Here is a 17,732-nt window from a genome sequence, read left to right on the forward strand (position 1 = left end):
GTGTACTGCTGAGTATGTTCAGTAACTCCAGAAGCCCCTGTTTAGCGAGTGAGGACCTTCCATCTTTCCTTCTTAGATCCAAGACATCAGTGTGGAAACAGAAGACAACAAGGAGAAGAAGTCAGCCAAGGATGCCCTACTGCTGTGGTGCCAGATGAAGACCGCAGGGTGAGGCTGCCCAGGGACCGTGGCCTTGGAGGGTTGGAGGCACCAAAGCTGTGCGGTAAAGGAAGGATGGTCTCCCAAAAGCACCAGCTGGGGATCCATCCTTGAGTCGCAGACCAGGGCTGGGCCCTACTCACTATTTTTCCTGGTCTTTATTTATAGGTATCCCAATGTCAACGTGCACAACTTCACCACCAGCTGGAGAGATGGGCTGGCCTTTAATGCCATTGTGCATAAGCACCGGTGAGCTGGGTTAGCGAGCCTGCCTGAGCTCCTGCTGGATGGGTTCATGGCCTAGGGGTGCATAGATGCATAGACGAGCCATGAGATGGACTACACAGCAGTTATGAGGAGTGAACATCCAGACAAGAGCTGGGATGTGGGGGCACCACGCTACATAAAGGACAGTGATGGGAACCAGAGGGTTGGGGAGCAGTGGGTGTGGGTTTGGATTGCCTGGTTCTAGACAAAATGGAGCTGGTGACAGGGATAAACACAGGGGTGACTTTACTTTTCTTCTTTTTTTTTTTTTTTTTAATTTTTTTTTTTTTTTTAATTTATTTATGATAGTCACAGAGAGAGAGAGAGAGGCAGAGACACAGGCAGAGGGAGAAGCAGGCTCCATGCACTGGGAGCCCGATGTGGGATTCGATCCCGGGTCTCCAGGATCGCGCCCTGGGCCAAAGGCAGGCGCCAAACCGCTGCGCCACCCAGGGATCCCTACTTTTCTTCTTTAGGAGCTTATGTGCTGTTGATACTTTCTATATTCCCTCTGTACAGGCCAGATCTGCTGGATTTTGAGTCGCTGAAGAAGTGCAATGCACACTACAATCTGCAAAATGCTTTCAATCTGGCTGAGAAGGAGCTGGGGCTCACGAAGCTGCTGGATCCTGAAGGTGGGGCAAAGTGATGTAAAGAAGCTGCTGTGGGATAGAGACAGAAGGGAGATGAGTAGGTGCCAGGGGCTGAGGGTGGAGGGCGGAGAGGTGACTGGACTGCTAATGGGTAGGGGGTTTCCTTTGGGGCTGATGACAATGTTCTGGAATAGATCATGATAAGTGCTATACAGCCTTGTTAATATACTTAAAACTGATGAATAGTATGCTTTACAGGGTGAATTTTATGGTACAAAAATTATATCGCTCCCCCAAAAAATTAGGAAGGGGGCAGCCCTGTGGCAGAGAGAGCCCTGAAATGTGGTTCTATGCCAGCCCCATCATGGAGCAGCTCTCTGACTTAAACCCAGTTACTTAGCCTCTCTGTGGCTCATTTTCCTTATCTCTAAAATGAGAAGATTGGTCTATGTGGTCTCTAGGAGCCCCCCCCCCTTTTTTTTTTTAAGATTTTATTTATTTATTCATGAGAGACACAGAGAGAAAGGCAGAGACACAGGCAGAGAGAGAAGCAGGCTCCTCACAGGGAGCCCGATGTGGGACTCCATCCCAGGACCCCAGGATCATGCCCTGGGCCAAAGGCAGATGCTCAACCGCTGAGCCACCCAGGCGTCCCTCTAAGAGCCCTTCTTATTCTAAAATTCTAGGGTCCTAAATAAGCTGCATGATCCTGAGCTCTCACCCAGCTCTGGCCTTATGGTCAGCAGAGCCCTGCTGACTGGCTTCTGGGGTTCTGATCTTAATGCTGGTGAGACTGGCAGTGGCCGCTGGGCTCTTATTTTGTACCTGGAGCTGCACTCGACATGCTCCGAATCCTCACAACACCCCCTTGAAATCGGTGCCATCGTTGTCTTTAGTTTATGGAAGAGGAGATGGGTACCTATCACGGGGTTAAGTGACTGTCCCAAGGTCATACAGCTGGTGGAGCAGAGATCCAAACTCCAGACCTGTGTCCTTAGCCACGTCTCTGACAGACAAGACTTGGAGCTACCACAAAAGGGAGGCGGAGAAGGGCCATGGGGCTTCCCCACGGGAAATGCTTCTTCCTAAGCTCACTGGGCAGACTTGGGTCTCAGTTATCTGTTTTCCATCCTACCGTAGCACCATCTCAGTCCAGAGTAACAAATATTAGTTAACTAGTGGTGGAAGCAGGGTAGACATAGGTTCCTGGGAAAGCATTTGAGAAGCACAGCTCTGATGAAGAACATTTAAGTAAAGTGAAGTATCCTGTAGCTTCATGAAGGGATTTCAATGGGTCCTCCTTGCCTGTGGGCTTTGTGAAGTGGTCACAAGGGCTTCCAGTCCCATAGTCTCCCCTGTAGGTAGGATGGAATCTGCCTAATTAAGAGAACCCAAGGCATATAGAGCTCCAGCCTTGGTCTTTGTGGTAGAAGCTGACTTGCCTGAAGGACCCTCACCTCCTTGGACTCATACCTGAACTTTGGGATTGAGGTCAGCAACAGCCATGACCGTTGCCCTGACACAGCCCTGAGAATTGCTAGGGCTCACTGGGCCCGTCCCTCTGAACATCCTGGTGTTAGGAAGCTTAGTTTGTATCTTCCATCTTGCTGACCCTTAATCCACTGATTTCTTAGACATCTACCCAGCCCATAAGTACAAGATCTATCCCCAAATGGGAATACTGTTTCTTTTTTTGCCTTTCTTCCCCTAAACAGCAAATTTTGGTCTCCATTGGAAACACTGGTAAAAAGCCTCTTTGGGCTTCTGCATTTTGTCTTCTGCTTGTTTCTAAGGGAATAAAAAACATAGCTTTTTCATGTCCTTTTAGTCCAAATGATTTATTTGTCATTTTGCACTGAGAGTTGAAAGATGTCAATCTTGGAGGGCAGAGGTGGGAGGCCCTGGGATTCGGGGTGAGTGATTCAAGTAGCAGGTGTATTCCTCGGAGGCAGGTTTCAAATCTCCAAACATAAATGCCTGACCCGAGTGGCCCTTTTTCTCAGATGTGAATGTGGACCAACCAGATGAGAAATCAATCATTACTTATGTGGCTACTTATTATCACTACTTCTCCAAGATGAAGGCCCTGGCTGTGGAAGGCAAAAGGATTGGCAAGGTATTCCCCACTGTGGGGTGGTTGAAACAAAGATCTGGCCTGGTGGGGTCTTCCCCCCGCCAAAAGCAGAGACAGGGTAGAGCTGTAGGGTGGGCCAGGGACCCCATGGCAGGACCCCCTTGTCTCTGTCTTACAGGTGCTGGACCATGCCATGGAGGCAGAGCGCCTAGTGGAAAAGTATGAGTCCCTGGCCTCAGAGCTGTTGCAGTGGATTGAGCAAACAATTGTGACCCTCAATGACCGGCAACTGGCCAACTCTCTGAGCGGGGTCCAGAACCAGCTGCAGTCCTTCAATTCCTATCGCACGGTAGAGAAGCCACCCAAGTAGGTGCCCTTGGACCACTTCCTGCTGCGGCATGCCTGCCCTGAGCCATGCTCCTGGGAGAAGCAGCCTAAATTAGAGTGGCCTTTGGGGAGGGAAATTTGGCAGTATGTAAATGCAGTGAACGCTCATTTCCCCCAGCTCAAAGTGCCAGAAGCAATCCCAAGATAAACTTTTTATTTTTTTTTTATTTTTTATTTTTTTTTTATTTTTTTAAATTTTTATTTATTTATGATAGTCACAGAGAGAGAGAGAGAGAGACAGAGACACAGGCAGAGGGAGAAGCAGGCTCCATGCACCGGGAGCCTGATGTGGGATTCGATCCCGGGTCTCCAGGATCATGCCCTGGGCCAAAGGCAAGCGCTGAACCACTGCGCCACCCAGGGATCCCCCAAGATAAACTTTTTAAATGATGATCCATTAAAAAAAAAAATCATGGGGATCCCGGGGTGGCGCCCCAGTTTAGTGCCTGCCTTTGGCCCAGGGCGTGATCCTGGAGACCCGGGATCGAATCCCACGTCAGGCTCCCGGTGCATGGAGCCTGCTTCTCCCTCTGCCTATGTCTCTACACCTCTCTGTCTCTCTCTCTGTGACTATCATAAAAAAAAAAAAAAAAAAAAAAAATCATCGTGTGGAAATGCTTACTATGGTATGTAGGGTCAGTGCAATTCACTCAGACAAGATTACTGGCCGGGCGTCCCAGAACCCAATCCCAGCTTAGGGACAGGGGGATTGGATCTGACAGGCAGGTCACAATCAGTGACTCGGGAACATGGCTGGTGATGTGCGCACTGCCAAGGTTCTCACTGTTCACCTGTTTTAGAAGTGGACTTTTTTCAAGTCTGGAATTGCCAGTAGGCAGTTCTATATAGTACATGCTAAAACTTCTGTTTGCTTATTATTGAGCTCTTTTGGAGTTAATATGTTTCAGCTCCAAAACTAATACTAATCCAGAAAACATCTGTTCCTACATATTCCAAGAATGATTTGAGGTGTGCCCTTTGATCCAGAAAGCCCTCTTCTGGGCACTGAATGAAAACATAGCTTCCAGGATGTTCCCTAACCTGACCTTGGTAAAAGAAAAATAAGTCACAGGAGAGCCGCTGAAAATAATGTTGAAGAACTACACTTACTGACATAAAAAAGATGTTCATGAAACAGAAATGAAAAAGCAGTCTTAAAAATTGCTTATTTGTAGACAGCAGGGAGCAAATGACTAAGTGTTCAGATTCAAAGTACCTGAGTTCAAATCCTGGCTCTGCCATCAAGCAGTTGTAAGCATTGGGCATCTTATTTAGCTGCTCCAAGCCTCCGTTTTCTTATCTGGAAAATGAGGTAATAAGAGAATGCAGATAACAGAGAACCAAATGAGAGCAGGGCCTGGCTCGTGATGGGTGAGTCCTTGGCAAATGTCAGCTGTGGTTCTGAAATAATCCCATCTGTGTAAAAATAAAAATAAAATAAAAAAAAAGAAGGAGAAGAACAACAACAACAACATGCATGCCAAAGTGTAACTGGTTGTTTCTGTCTGGTTTTCATTTGTTTTAAAAGTATATTCTTCATGCCTGCCAGTATTTTCTGGCTTTTGCACTGAGACTATGTATATTGCTTTGATGAGAAGAAAAGCAACACAGGAAGCTTCGTTTTGAAACGTAGAGCCCCTGTGCCTCTATGACCTTTGACTTTGACCCAAACCCGACCTCCTGACTCAGGTTCACCGAGAAGGGGAACTTGGAAGTTCTGCTCTTCACCATCCAGAGCAAGCTGCGAGCCAACAATCAGAAGGTCTACACACCTCGCGAGGGCCGGCTCATCTCTGACATCAACAAGGTGCACAGCCTCCCTTCCCGCCCTACCAATGTCCTGTCCTCGGCCCCAGCCCCTGCCACCCCACCTGGAGCACTTGTCCTGGCTGCCCACTGCCCTCCCCCTTCCTCCTCCATTTGTCTCCCCATGCAAGTGCACATGATAAAGTTATAGCCCAGTTCTTTATCTTGTACAACACGCCCCCAATTCACTCTCTGCTTATATTTTATATTTTTCCACAATGTTTGAAGATTAATAGAAGTAATAGGGTTCACCCCCCCAACAAACAAATCCAGTGGTTTCCATCATTCCCTGTCCCCCTCCAGTCCTCACCTAGAAGCAGGTGTGCTTTCACATGGCTCCATGGCCCTCATGCTGTCCATGTCTCATACTTCCATGCACTAGCGTCTTAACTGACCACATTCCACAGATCCACTAGACTTCCCTGGGACTAATCGCATGCCCCGGTCCCCGTGACCCCTCCCCACCCTCACTTCCTGAGCCCAATTCTTTAGTACCAATCCTGTCCTCACCTCATAGGCTTGGGAGCGGCTGGAGAAAGCTGAGCATGAGCGTGAGCTGGCCCTGCGCACTGAGCTGATCCGCCAGGAGAAGCTGGAACAGCTGGCCGCCCGCTTCGACCGCAAAGCCGCCATGCGGGAGACCTGGCTGAGCGAGAACCAGCGCCTTGTGTCCCAGGTAGAACATGGGGGGCTCTTGGCCTGTGCAGGACAGGCAGGAGAAATAGGAGAGAGCGGTAGATTAGGTGCCTGGCAAGACAGAAAGCTAATGAAATGAGAATTCCATCATACAGATCAGAAGACCAAGAGTCCCTGGAACCAGGGGCCAGAGGCTTGAACAGGAGAAAGGGTTAGTGAGACAGGATGGGACAGGGTAGAGAGGAAACAGAGCCACCTTGTGGAGTTGGCATCATGCAGCGGAAGCTCTCTGGAGAGAAGGGGCAAACAGGCAGAGAGGGTGCCTGAGCTCCTCCACTTCCCTGGCCGGCTCTCTGCTCCAGGACAACTTTGGGCTGGAACTGGCAGCCGTCGAGGCAGCAGTGCGGAAGCACGAGGCCATTGAGACGGACATCGTGGCCTACAGCGGCCGGGTGCAAGCCGTGGATGCGGTGGCCGCAGAGCTGGCCGCCGAGCGCTACCATGACATCAAGCGCATTGCGGCACGCCAGCACAACGTGGCGCGGCTCTGGGACTTCCTGCGGCAGATGGTGGCAGCCCGGCGGGAGCGGCTCCTCCTCAACCTTGAGCTGCAGAAGGTGTTTCAGGACCTGCTCTACCTCATGGACTGGATGGAAGAGATGAAGGTAACGCGGGATGAGGGGGTGAAGACGAACAGGACTGTGGGAGTGCAACTGGGGGGATTTTCATTCCCTTGGCGCATCTTGGTGGCAGTAGTCTCAGTGCAGGGCCCTGATCCCAGTTCAGATACACAGAGCAAACAGGGCCCTGTGCTTGCAGGGCTCAAATTCTAGCAGGAGGGCGCTGATGAGGAAACCCGTGGGCTTATCAAAAAACAAAATAGCAGGCAGACTTAAAGCCTACAAGAAACTGAACAGGGCCCCATGGTGAAGTGATCCAGGAAGGCCTCTGAGAAAATGCAGACTAACACAGGGAGCCAGCGTGGGGAGATGTGAGCAGGGAATGTCTCGGGAAGAAGGAACAGCTCTGGGCCTGCATAGGCATGCTGTGTTCAGCATAGGCGGGAGGGCCAGTAGTACTGCACAAACAGGAAAGGCAGTGGATGAAGTAAAGGTGGGAGCAGCCAGCTCACCCAGGGCCTTCTGGGCCTGCTCAGGGGTTTGGGTCCTTGTTCAGAGTCACATGGAGCACTGAGAGTGATCAGAAGGTTTGGAAAGGAGAGACATGTGACCACGATGTGAAGGAGAATCATGGAGAGCCAGAGTAGAGGTTGAGGGGCCAGTTAGAGTCTGTGCAGTGATCTCGGCCCAGAATGGGGGTAGGGGTGGGTCAGGAGAGACATTGGATATTCTGGAGACTGAACCGTGGTAATTCTGAGGCCGAGAAGATAAGTCAGAATGGAGATTTCAGGAGCAAGATTTAGTAAGAGAATCAGTGGTTCCACAGGAGGGGAGGGGCTAAGTACAAAGTGGCCGGGGTGCCAGGACAGAACTGGGGTGTCACTGCACGTGTGAGTGCAGGCTGCCAGACAGGAGCAGGTGTGCTCATCTGGAGGTTGGGAGGTACAGCACCTGGAGATTGGAAGGTGCAGCAGATCCAGGGAAAGGGAGCCAAGTTAGCCCAGGTGTGTGATGGGGCTGAAAGAAACTCAGTGAGGAGGGAACCTGGGGGACCTCCAAGGGACACAGGCATGTCGGCTGTCTTGGCAGGGCCGGCTGCAGTCTCAGGACCTGGGCAAGCATCTTGCTGGAGTGGAGGACCTGCTTCAGCTGCATGAGCTGGTAGAAGCAGACATCGCTGTGCAAGCTGAGAGGGTGCGGGCTGTCAGTGCCTCTGCGCTGCGCTTCTGTGACCCAGGGAAAGGTGAACACTGGGGGAAGGAGCTGGGGAGCGGGGTGGGGTGGGTGGGTGGTGGTGCTAGGAAGGAGAACATTGAGAACTGAAGCAGCCAGACTGGGCAAACTGAGGACAGGAAGGATGATGGGTGGATGGTAGGTGACAGCATTAGGGAGGGAGGCCTAAGGAGCCGGTGGAGATTCATTGCCAGGAGTAGGTAAGGGGCAGCAGGATGGCTGGGTTACGGTGCTCAACCCTCCACCCTGAACTTTTCAGAGTACAAACCATGCGACCCACAGCTGGTGACAGAGCGGGTGGCTTCCCTGGAGCAGAGCTATGAGGCACTGTGTGAGTTAGCAGCGGCCCGACGGGCCTGTTTGGAGGAGTCCCGGCGCCTCTGGCGGTTCCTCTGGGAGGTGGGTGAGGCCGAGGCCTGGGTTCGGGAGCAGCAGCATCTGCTGGCTTCAGCAGAAACTGGCCGGGACCTGACTGGCGTCCTCCGCCTGCTCAACAAACACACAGCCCTGCGGGGTGAGATGAGCGGCCGCCAGGGGCCCTTGAAGCTTACGCTGGAACAGGGCCAGCAGTTAGTCGCAGAGGGCCATCCAGGAGCCCGCCAGGCTGCCACCCGCATGGCTGAGCTGCAGGCCCAGTGGGAGCGGTTGGAGGCTCTGGCAGAGGAACGCGCCCAGCGGCTTGCCCAGGCCGCCAGTCTCTACCAGTTCCAGGCAGATGCCAACGACATGGAGGCCTGGCTGGTGGACGCACTGCGCCTCGTGTCCAGCCCCGAACTGGGGCATGATGAGTTCTCCACACAGGCCCTGGCCCGACAGCATCGGGCCCTGGAGGAGGAGATCCGAAGCCACCGGCCAGCCCTGGATGCCCTGCGGGATCAGGCTGTGGCCCTGCCTGCTGCACTGAGCCGCACACCAGAGGTGCAGGGCCGGGTGCCTACCCTGGAGCGGCACTATAAGGAGCTGCAGGCCCGGGCAGGCGAACGAGCACGGGCCCTGGAAGCAGCCCTGGCACTCTACACTATGCTCAGCGAGGCAGGGGCCTGTGGGCTGTGGGTGGAGGAGAAGGAGCAGTGGCTTAATGGGCTGGCCCTGCCTGAGCGCCTGGAAGATCTGGAGGTGGTGCAGCAAAGGTAGGCGCCCTGCAGACTCCCTGGGGTGGGGAGGAATGGGGGAGTTTTGTATGGGTGGTGGGCCCTGCCAACAACTGCCTGCCTGCTCTTGCTACAACCCTTTGAGTCTTAACAGTTGACTGTTGTTGTTTTTTTTTTTCTTGCTTTAATGAAAAATGTTAAACATACTCAAAAGGAGAAAAGATACAACAAGCTCCTATATACTCAGCATCCAGATTCAGTAATTGTCAGTATTTTGCTATAATTTGATCGTTTTTCATTTTAAAAATTAGCAAATCCAGCATATTACCATCTAACTTCTATATTCTCTAGGATGCATCCTCTAAGAAATATGAAGTATTCTCAAGTATAGTAAATCATTTTTTAATTGCGTGTGTGGACTTAAAATAGCTGAGGCTTTGATGTTATAAACCTTTAGACAGATACACTGATTAACCTCATAAAGTTGCTTTATTTACAGAATGAAGCATATTAAAATCACTTAGAAAGGACATTTTTCTTATAGAACCACAATACCATTAATTATCGCATAGAACAAAATTAGTGATTCCTTGATATCATTGATTCCTTGATATCATCTATTACTCGTTCTACAGTCAAATTTCCTGGTGGTTTTAAAAATATAAAGTTTAAAAAAAAATAAAATAAAATAAAAATATAAAGTTTTTTTTTTTTTTTAAGTTTTCAAGATACCCTGTGACAGGCATCAACAAACTATAGTTCTGGGGCAAATCCAGTCTGCTGCCTTTTTTTTTTTTTTTTTTTTTAAATCCTTATTGGGACAGAGCCAGGCTCATTCATTTACATATCATCCCTGGCTGCTTCTGCACCACAACAGCAGAGCTAAATACTCATGACAGGGACCTTATGGCCCACACAGCCTAAAATATTTGCTATCTGGCCCTTACAGAAAGCATATGCCAACTGTGAGAATATCACAGAAGTTATACTTCATATGCTCATTGCTCAAATATTTTTGGTCACCAATTCATTTTTAGCACATGGTAGTAGGATGGGTCCCAGGTAGGCAGCTAAGAGGTCAATCCCAGGAGGAATAGGGAGGTTCTGATAAAGAATAGGGCGCTGGGCCAGGAATGAGTCTGGCTTGTGGAACTGTTCCTAATATTAAACTTCCACCATCTTCTTGAGTTAACTCAAGAGATGGTTGTTTTTCTACTTGTCTGGGGGGAGTTGGGGCTCCCAATGGATTTAAGGGTTTAAGATCCCGTAGACCTTACAAGGGATCTTAAACCTTACAAGTTTAAGATGTGCAGAGGCTCCTACCAATCAGCCTCACGTTGACAGAGGTGTTTCCCTAGGCCTCTAGGGGAGGAGGGCTGGTGCATCACGGCTCCTGTGATTCATGGCCGCCTCTTCTACCTGCTCAGGTTCGAGACCCTGGAGCCTGAGATGAACGCCCTCGCAGCACGGATTACTGCTGTAAATGACATTGCAGAGCAGTTGCTGAAAGCCAGCCCCCCGGGCAAGGACAGCATTGTCAATACCCAGAAGCAGCTCAACCACAGGTGGGGCTGGGGAGGGTAACCTAAAAAGGATGCAGGGATGGCAGCCAGAAGGAAGTTTTCCAGGGCATGTATGGAGACTAAAAACAGGGAAAGCAGGCTGTCTGGAATACGTTATGGGGGCAAAGGTGGGAAATGAGGAAAGAAACAAAAGGGGGTAGTCCAAAAAGGCTTGTACCTAGACAGGGAGTAATCAAGGAGTCAAGGGAGAATGAGCAGGGAGCAGCCTCTTTAACAGTAAAAGCAGGTGGTAGAATATACCAGAGAAGGGGGAGGCAGGGAAGAAGCTTCCATACATACCTGGACAGCGCAGGGAAACTGAGCAGCTCCGGACACCAGACCCTCCCTCCACCCTCAGGTGGCAGCAGTTTCGGACCCTGGCAGACGGCAAGAAGGCAGCCCTGATGTCAGCCCTGAGCATCCAGAACTACCACTTAGAGTGCACAGAGACCCAGGCCTGGATGAGAGAGAAGACCAAGGTCATCGAGTCCACCCAGGGCCTGGGCAACGACCTAGCTGGGGTGCTGGCACTGCAGCGGAAGCTGGCCGGCACCGAGAGGGACCTGGAGGCCATCGCCGCCCGGGTGGGCGAGCTGACTCGAGAGGCAAATGCCCTGGCCACTGGCCACCCTGCCCAAGCCCCTGCCATCAATGCCCGGCTTGGAGAGGTACAAGCTGGCTGGGAAGACCTACGGGCCACCATGCGACGCCGAGAAGAGTCACTGGGTGAGGCGCGGCGGCTGCAGGACTTCCTGCGCAGCTTAGATGACTTCCAGGCATGGCTCGGTCGCACGCAGACCTCTGTGGCCTCTGAAGAAGGGCCAGCCACCCTGCCTGAGGCAGAGGCCCTCCTGGCCCAACATGCAGCCCTGCGGGGAGAGGTGGAGCGGGCCCGGGGCGAGTACAGCCGGCTGCGGGCCCTGGGTGAGGAGGTGACCCGGGACCAGGCTGATCCACAGTGCCTCTTCCTAAGGCAGCGACTCGAAGCCCTGGGAACCGGCTGGGAGGAGCTGGGCCGCATGTGGGAGAGCCGGCAAGGCCGGCTGGCCCAGGCCCACGGCTTCCAAGGCTTCCTGCGGGATGCTCGCCAGGCCGAGGGCGTGCTCAGCAGCCAGGTGAGAGTCCAGGGACACGCAGTCCCACCCAGGAAGAAGAGGGAACCAGGGACAGGGAAGTGTGGAGGACAGAGATGGATGGGGAGGGAATGGCAGCGGGCAATTGAGGAACCAAGATGGACTGGTGGACTGGGAGAACATATTAGAAAAATAAGGGTGTAAAAAAAAAAAAGATAAAGGTGCCTGGCTCAGTCAGTAGAACATGTGACTCTTGATCTCAGGGTCATGAATTTAAGGTCCATGTTGAGTGTAGAGCTTACTTTAAAAAATAAATGGATTTAACAGAATGTTTTTTTATTTTTATTTTTACTTTTTAAAGATTTTATTTATTCACAAGAGACAGAGAGAGAGAGAGAGAGGCAGAGACACAGGCAGAGGGAGAAGCAGGCTCCATGCAGGGAGCCCGATGTGGGACTCAATCCCAGGACTCTGGGACTCCGGGATCACGCCCTGGGCTGAAGGCAGGAGCTAAACCACTGAGCCACCTAGGGATCCCCCTCGCCCTTTTTTTTTTAACAGAATGTTTTTTAAAGAGGTGTAAATATAACTGACTTGAGAAGAAATAGAAAACCTGACCTGTCATATAACTGTTAAGTCAAATCAGTGCCCAGGAGGAAGAGGGAACAGGGTTTGGGCTGTTAAGGTCCTCTTGCCCAGCTCTCTTGTTACTTTGTGAGCCTGCAGATAATCAAGCACCCCACCACCCTATTCCCACCCCCCACATGTTGTCTTCAGAGCCAGACCGTCCATTCTCCCATCCTCAGCTGGCCTTCATGTCCAATATGGTAGATCCCTTCTGAAAGGTGGACAAGTGCTCTCCTCCCACACAGGAATATGTTTTGTCCCACACGGAGATGCCGGGGACACTCCAAGCTGCTGATGCCGCCATAAAAAAACTGGAAGATTTCATGAGCACCATGGATGCCAATGGAGAGCGGATCCGCGGCCTGCTGGAGGCTGGACGCCAGCTGGTGTCTGAGGGCAACATCCATGCCGAGAAGATCCAGGAGAAGGCCGACTCCATTGAGAGGAGGTATGATAAACACAGCGGGTAGAGGAGAGCTCCGACAGGGAAGTGAGTGAGAACAGTGTGGCCTGTTTTACTGATGAAGCAGCTGGATAGTGCAGCATGGGCAGATGGATGGCGATGGGGACTGACAAAAAGTAGAGGAAAAACTTAGTGGTCAGAATGGGACTAAGCCATGAGCTGGGGAGCTGAGCCTCCCCCACGCCAGGGGAGACGAAGTCCACTGGCATAGTTGGTTGCTGGATACCAGAATTCCTGTGTGGCTTTCTCGGTTAGTTAGAGGGTAATAACCCTTTGACAGCAGGTTCACGGGTCTCACGAGGGACTGTCATTACAGACACAAGAAGAATCAAGAAGCAGTGCAGCAGCTTTTGGGCCGTCTTCGGGACAACCGCGAGCAGCAACATTTCCTACAAGACTGTCACGAGGTGAGGCTCTTGGTTCCTCCATGTCCCCTTCGACATTCCCTAGCCATCCCTTTACTAACATGCCCCAGCTTTCTGAGCATAGAATAAGTCTGTTGTAGTATTACTTAAGTGGACCCTTGCATGGCTTCTCCCCACATCCACCATTCCCCTCGCTTGCTTCACCCCCTTATGCTTCACTGCATATGCAGTGCTCTCTGCCCTTCTCATCCTTGCTCTATGCTTGACTCAGCTGAAGCTCTGGATTGATGAGAAGATGCTGACAGCCCAGGATGTGTCCTACGATGAGGCCCGCAACCTGCACACGAAGTGGCAGAAGCACCAGGCATTCATGGCTGAGCTGGCTGCCAACAAAGACTGGTTGGACAAGGTAGATAAGGTGAGTGATGTGAAATTAGCAGCAAGAAGAGAGCCCTAGAGGCTCCCCTGGACAGGATCCTGGCCACAGTGCAGGGGAGGACCCTGGCTTCAGGCTCTGGTTCTTTCAGGGCTAGAGGTCATGGAGTCTTTAGTGCCAAACCTCCAAGATGGAAACTTATAGTCTGGGGAACAAAAGTCTTAGGACTATGAGACAGTAACTACAGAACCTTGGGCAAGTACAAATTAATAGGGCGCCAGACTGCTGCTTTGGGCCAACACCATAATTATCCCTGTGTCCAGAGCAGAAGGACACTTTTCAGCAGGCATCAGCAAACTTCTGCAAAGGGCCAGATGGTAAATATTTTCAGCTTTACGGGCCATACAGTTTCTGCTATGACTGTTCAATTCTGCCATTGTAGTGCAAAAGCAGCCATAGAGAATACATAATGATTGAGTGTAGCTGCGTTCCAATAAAACTTTATTTATAAAAACAAGTGGGGGCCGTATTTGCTCCGCAGCACACAGTTTGCCAACCCTTGCTCTTGAGTCTTATTGTTCCTGGTCCTTGGTCACCAAACCCACCACTTCCTCTGGAGCTGAGCATAGGTGAAACTTTATTTCAACTCAGTAAGTATTCCCCAGGTGACAATCTGTGTGCTCAGCACTCTGGTAGGTACTGCGAGGCACATAAAAAGACACTTTCCTTCCCTCAAGGGCATGACGGTTGAGCAGAGGAGGAGACCAGGGTATATCCAGTGTTTCCATTTGTTCAGCAAATACTTACTTGGTGCTACTATATGGAAAGCATTGGATGAGTCACTGAGAGGGAAATGAAGGCAATTCCATTGTGAGCTCCACCCTTGAGGAATGACAGACACGACAGCCAGGGAATGAGACAGATCAGCAAATACCTAAATTACATCCAAAGCAGAATATGACAAATGCAGCAAGAGAGGGCTTGATAAAGTCTGGGCCCTCCTCTGTATGTGCCAGTAAAGCTATGTGCCAACAAAACTTTTTTACAATGAGAGGAGGAGGTACAGGAATCCTAGAGGCAGGAGCCTCCAGAGCAGTCCATGGAGGATGAGTAGGATTTGACAAGCAGAGATAGTAGAGGAAAGATGTTTCTGGGTAGGGCAAACAGAGCAAACAGGAAACCCAAGGTGCCTATATGGGAACAAGGGGGTAAGTCAGTCTGGCAGGAACACAGAATGTGGAAAGGAAGGAATAGTGGGAAAAGCCTGATCGAGCAGGTCAGGACAAGCCTTGATCACATGTAAGGACTGTACATTGACACATGGATTGTGCTAAAGGTTCCTGAAGTTACCCAAGCAGTGTTAGACTCTGACCCTCTTCATCCTGGCAGCCATACCCAAAATGGCCTCAAGGCAGCGCCTTGGCTTGTGTTCTCCTAGAAGCAGACCCTGAAGCAAGGTTTTCAGTGCAGGTCACCTACCTATGAGCGATGGCCATAGAAAACACCAGTACGGGGCAGCCCGGGTGGCCCAGCGGTTTAGCGCTGCCTTGGGTCCAGGGCCTGATCCTAGAGACCCAGGATCGAGTCCCACGTTGGGCTCCCTGCACGGGGCCTGCTTCTCCCTCTGCCTGTGTCTGTGCCTTCTCTCTCTCTCTCTCTCTCTCTCTCTCTCTCTCGAATAAATAAATAAAATCTTAAAAAAAGAAAAAAGAAAAAGAAAACACCAGTATGGAAGTGGGAAGCTGGGATGGAAAGGCAAGGCGTTCAATAATGGTTACACTGCCATGCCAGGCACCCCAGTGAGCAACTGGCACTCAGTCCTAATGAGGCACCATGGGAGACTGTGTAGAACATGCATCAGTGACATCTCAACCAAGGCATGAGGATACAGAGCATTTGTCCTCCAGCTCCCAGCCTGTCACTGGTTGAGGGCTGCTTCCTGGGGCAGTAAGTGTCAGGCACTCCCAGTCTGCCTGGCATACAGGTCAAGAGACCATGCTTCCCTCATCTCCCTGGCAACAAAAGCCCTCAAACAAAAGGCCAGGAGTGAGGAGAACGTGTGGGACTTGCGTATGTACATAACTCAGGTGAGGGATGACTTGCTGAAAAACAAGAGAGGATGGCAAATACACAAGACCATGTGTGGCATCACCCCAGAAGCCATAGGTGTGAGGGAGCCCCAAATAGGAAAGGTCTCTGTGGCTTCTCTGTGGTTGAAATGAGATTTGAGCTGGGGCTTGAACAAGTAGGGTGGACTCTGCATTGGAGGGATGGGGGAGTCAGTTTAGAGTAGGGGGGAACCTTTGAGAAAAGTGTGCTGTGGAGAATACACAAGAACTTGGAATTAATGCCTACACCTCAGGTTCCTGCAGGGCACTTTTTAGCCCCTGGTCTGCCACTGACCCGTAAAATTCAGTGGTACCTAATTCTGACACTGCCACCTTCTTCATCCCACCTCCCAGGAGGGGCGGGAACTGACCCTTGAGAAGCCTGAGCTGAAAGCCCTGGTGTCCGAGAAGCTAGAGGACCTCCACAAGCGCTGGGACAGGCTGGAGAGCACCACTCAAGCCAAGGCCCGCAGCCTCTTCGATGCCAACCGAGCCGAGCTGTTTGCCCAGAGCTGCTCAGCCCTGGAGAGCTGGCTGGAGAGCCTGCAGGCCCAGCTACACTCTGACGACTATGGCAAGGACCTCACCAGTGTCAACATCCTGCTCAAGAAGCAACAGGTGCCCGGTGGGCCTGGGATGGGGCTGCTGAACTGCAGCAGAAAGGAGTAGGGGGTCTGTAGCTCTTAGGGTTGGGGAGGTCATTCTGAGGTCTCCCAGACAACATCTTTACTGGTATTTCTCAAGGCCATGTCCGTGGGCCACCGTAGTAGCAGCACCTCTAGGAGTGTGTATCAGTCAAAGTAGTCAGGAGACAGAACCCATACTTTAACTTGAACAAGGAAAATTTAATAAAAAGTATCAATCAGTAAAAGGTGTTTAACTACCAAAAGGCTAAAGAGAAATTGAAAGCAGAGACCAGAAAACATTTTTCTACAAAGGGCCAGACAGTAGCATTTCAGCCTTTGTAGGCCATACGATCTGTTACAACTATTCAACTCTGTTCTTGTAGGGTAAAAGCAGCCATAGGCGATGTGTAAAATTATATGTAATAGGTGTGGCTATTGCTAATAAAACTATATTTACAAAAACAAGCAGGCTTTGCTGATCCCTGCTGTAAAGAGCACAGAAATAGCAAATGTAGGGATCAGCTACTACCTCTAGGGCTGAGGATGGGTACCCCAGGAGGAACAAGATACCCTCCCCCCACCCAACCCCAAGGTTGAGTTTCAGGACCTCATTGAAGAGGGCCGAGGCCTGCTGGATGCTATAGAACTTTGCTGGGGTATCATGGGACCAAGTAGGTCTAAAGCTGGCAGGCCAAAACTGACCTGTATGAAGTTGCCACTGGGATGTCAGCAAAACTTGCCAGAGGGTGAGAGCCACTGGATTTCCTGCACACCATGGGCAGTTTTACCTCAGGAGCAGGAAGAACGGCACACTGGAACCATAAATAGCACCTTCCACTCTCCTGGATTGTGGTGTCCTTCTAGTGTCCTCTACTCACAAGGCCTGGCATTGCACCAGCTGGCAATGAACCCTTGACAGGGTTCAGTTGCAATGTCTCAAACAGGCTAAGATGTACCTGAAACTAGGTACATCTGAATTTGGGACCGAGAGACAGTAAACTGATAACTGGCCTGGCTATCACACCCCCCTGGACTCTTATATATATTAAAGTTTGAGATCCACTGAGGTAAGCCATGAGGATATGCTCTCCCTAAGGCAAACCCCAGGGATAAGAAATCTTGATTGGCTCATAAAGACTGGAGTCTCCTCTGAGTTCGAAGGCAGCTGCGCGCTGATGACGTCTCCTTCCTCCTGGGTCACAGATGCTGGAACGGGAAATGGCTGTGCGAGAGAAGGAGGTGGAGGCTATCCAGGCCCAGGCGACAGCACTGGCCCAGGAGGACCAGGGTGCGGGGGAGGTTGAGAGGACCTCCAGGGCTGTGGAGGAGAAGTTCCGAGCCCTGTGCCAGCCCATGAAGGAGCGCTGTCAGCGCCTACAAGCCTCTCGCGAGCAGCACCAGTTCCACCGGGATGTGGAGGATGAGATTGTGAGTCACCAGTCAGGATGGGGTAGAGTTGTGATCATGGCAAATCACTCCCTGACATTTGCTTTCCAGTCTCCCTCCTGGAGGCTGGGGAGATGCCAGCAGTGGTCTGTTTTCTCTTCCCTTTGGCACTGAAAGTAGACCCTCAAGGGATTCTTGGGGATGCCCCCTAGGTCCCTTCACCCCATCAATAGAGATGACTATTCCCAGCACACATGTTCCAGGAGCCCTAGAAAACCTC

General features: G+C 51.2%; 1 protein-coding gene across 5 annotated transcripts in view; it reads left to right on the forward strand.

The window, feature by feature from the left end:
* Positions 1-17,732, forward strand: part of SPTBN2 (spectrin beta, non-erythrocytic 2) — a 39,202-nt gene that overhangs the window by 13,718 nt on the left and 7,752 nt on the right. For all 5 annotated transcript variants that reach the window (XM_041722969.1, XM_041722970.1, XM_041722967.1 and 2 more), the window contains 17 exons: positions 77-168; positions 328-408; positions 946-1,061; positions 3,023-3,135; positions 3,272-3,459; positions 5,170-5,287; positions 5,804-5,962; positions 6,285-6,587; positions 7,632-7,785; positions 8,035-8,905; positions 10,294-10,431; positions 10,787-11,543; positions 12,374-12,576; positions 12,908-12,998; positions 13,228-13,374; positions 15,795-16,058; positions 17,270-17,494. In XM_041722969.1, coding sequence (XP_041578903.1) covers positions 77-168; positions 328-408; positions 946-1,061; positions 3,023-3,135; positions 3,272-3,459; positions 5,170-5,287; positions 5,804-5,962; positions 6,285-6,587; positions 7,632-7,785; positions 8,035-8,905; positions 10,294-10,431; positions 10,787-11,543; positions 12,374-12,576; positions 12,908-12,998; positions 13,228-13,374; positions 15,795-16,058; positions 17,270-17,494 — 4,020 coding nt within the window. The remainder of the gene's footprint in view (positions 1-76; positions 169-327; positions 409-945; positions 1,062-3,022; positions 3,136-3,271; positions 3,460-5,169; positions 5,288-5,803; positions 5,963-6,284; positions 6,588-7,631; positions 7,786-8,034; positions 8,906-10,293; positions 10,432-10,786; positions 11,544-12,373; positions 12,577-12,907; positions 12,999-13,227; positions 13,375-15,794; positions 16,059-17,269; positions 17,495-17,732) is intronic.

This window comes from Vulpes lagopus, chromosome 11 (assembly GCF_018345385.1).
Source record: "Vulpes lagopus strain Blue_001 chromosome 11, ASM1834538v1, whole genome shotgun sequence".
In the NCBI taxonomy this organism is placed as follows: Eukaryota; Metazoa; Chordata; class Mammalia; order Carnivora; family Canidae; genus Vulpes; species Vulpes lagopus.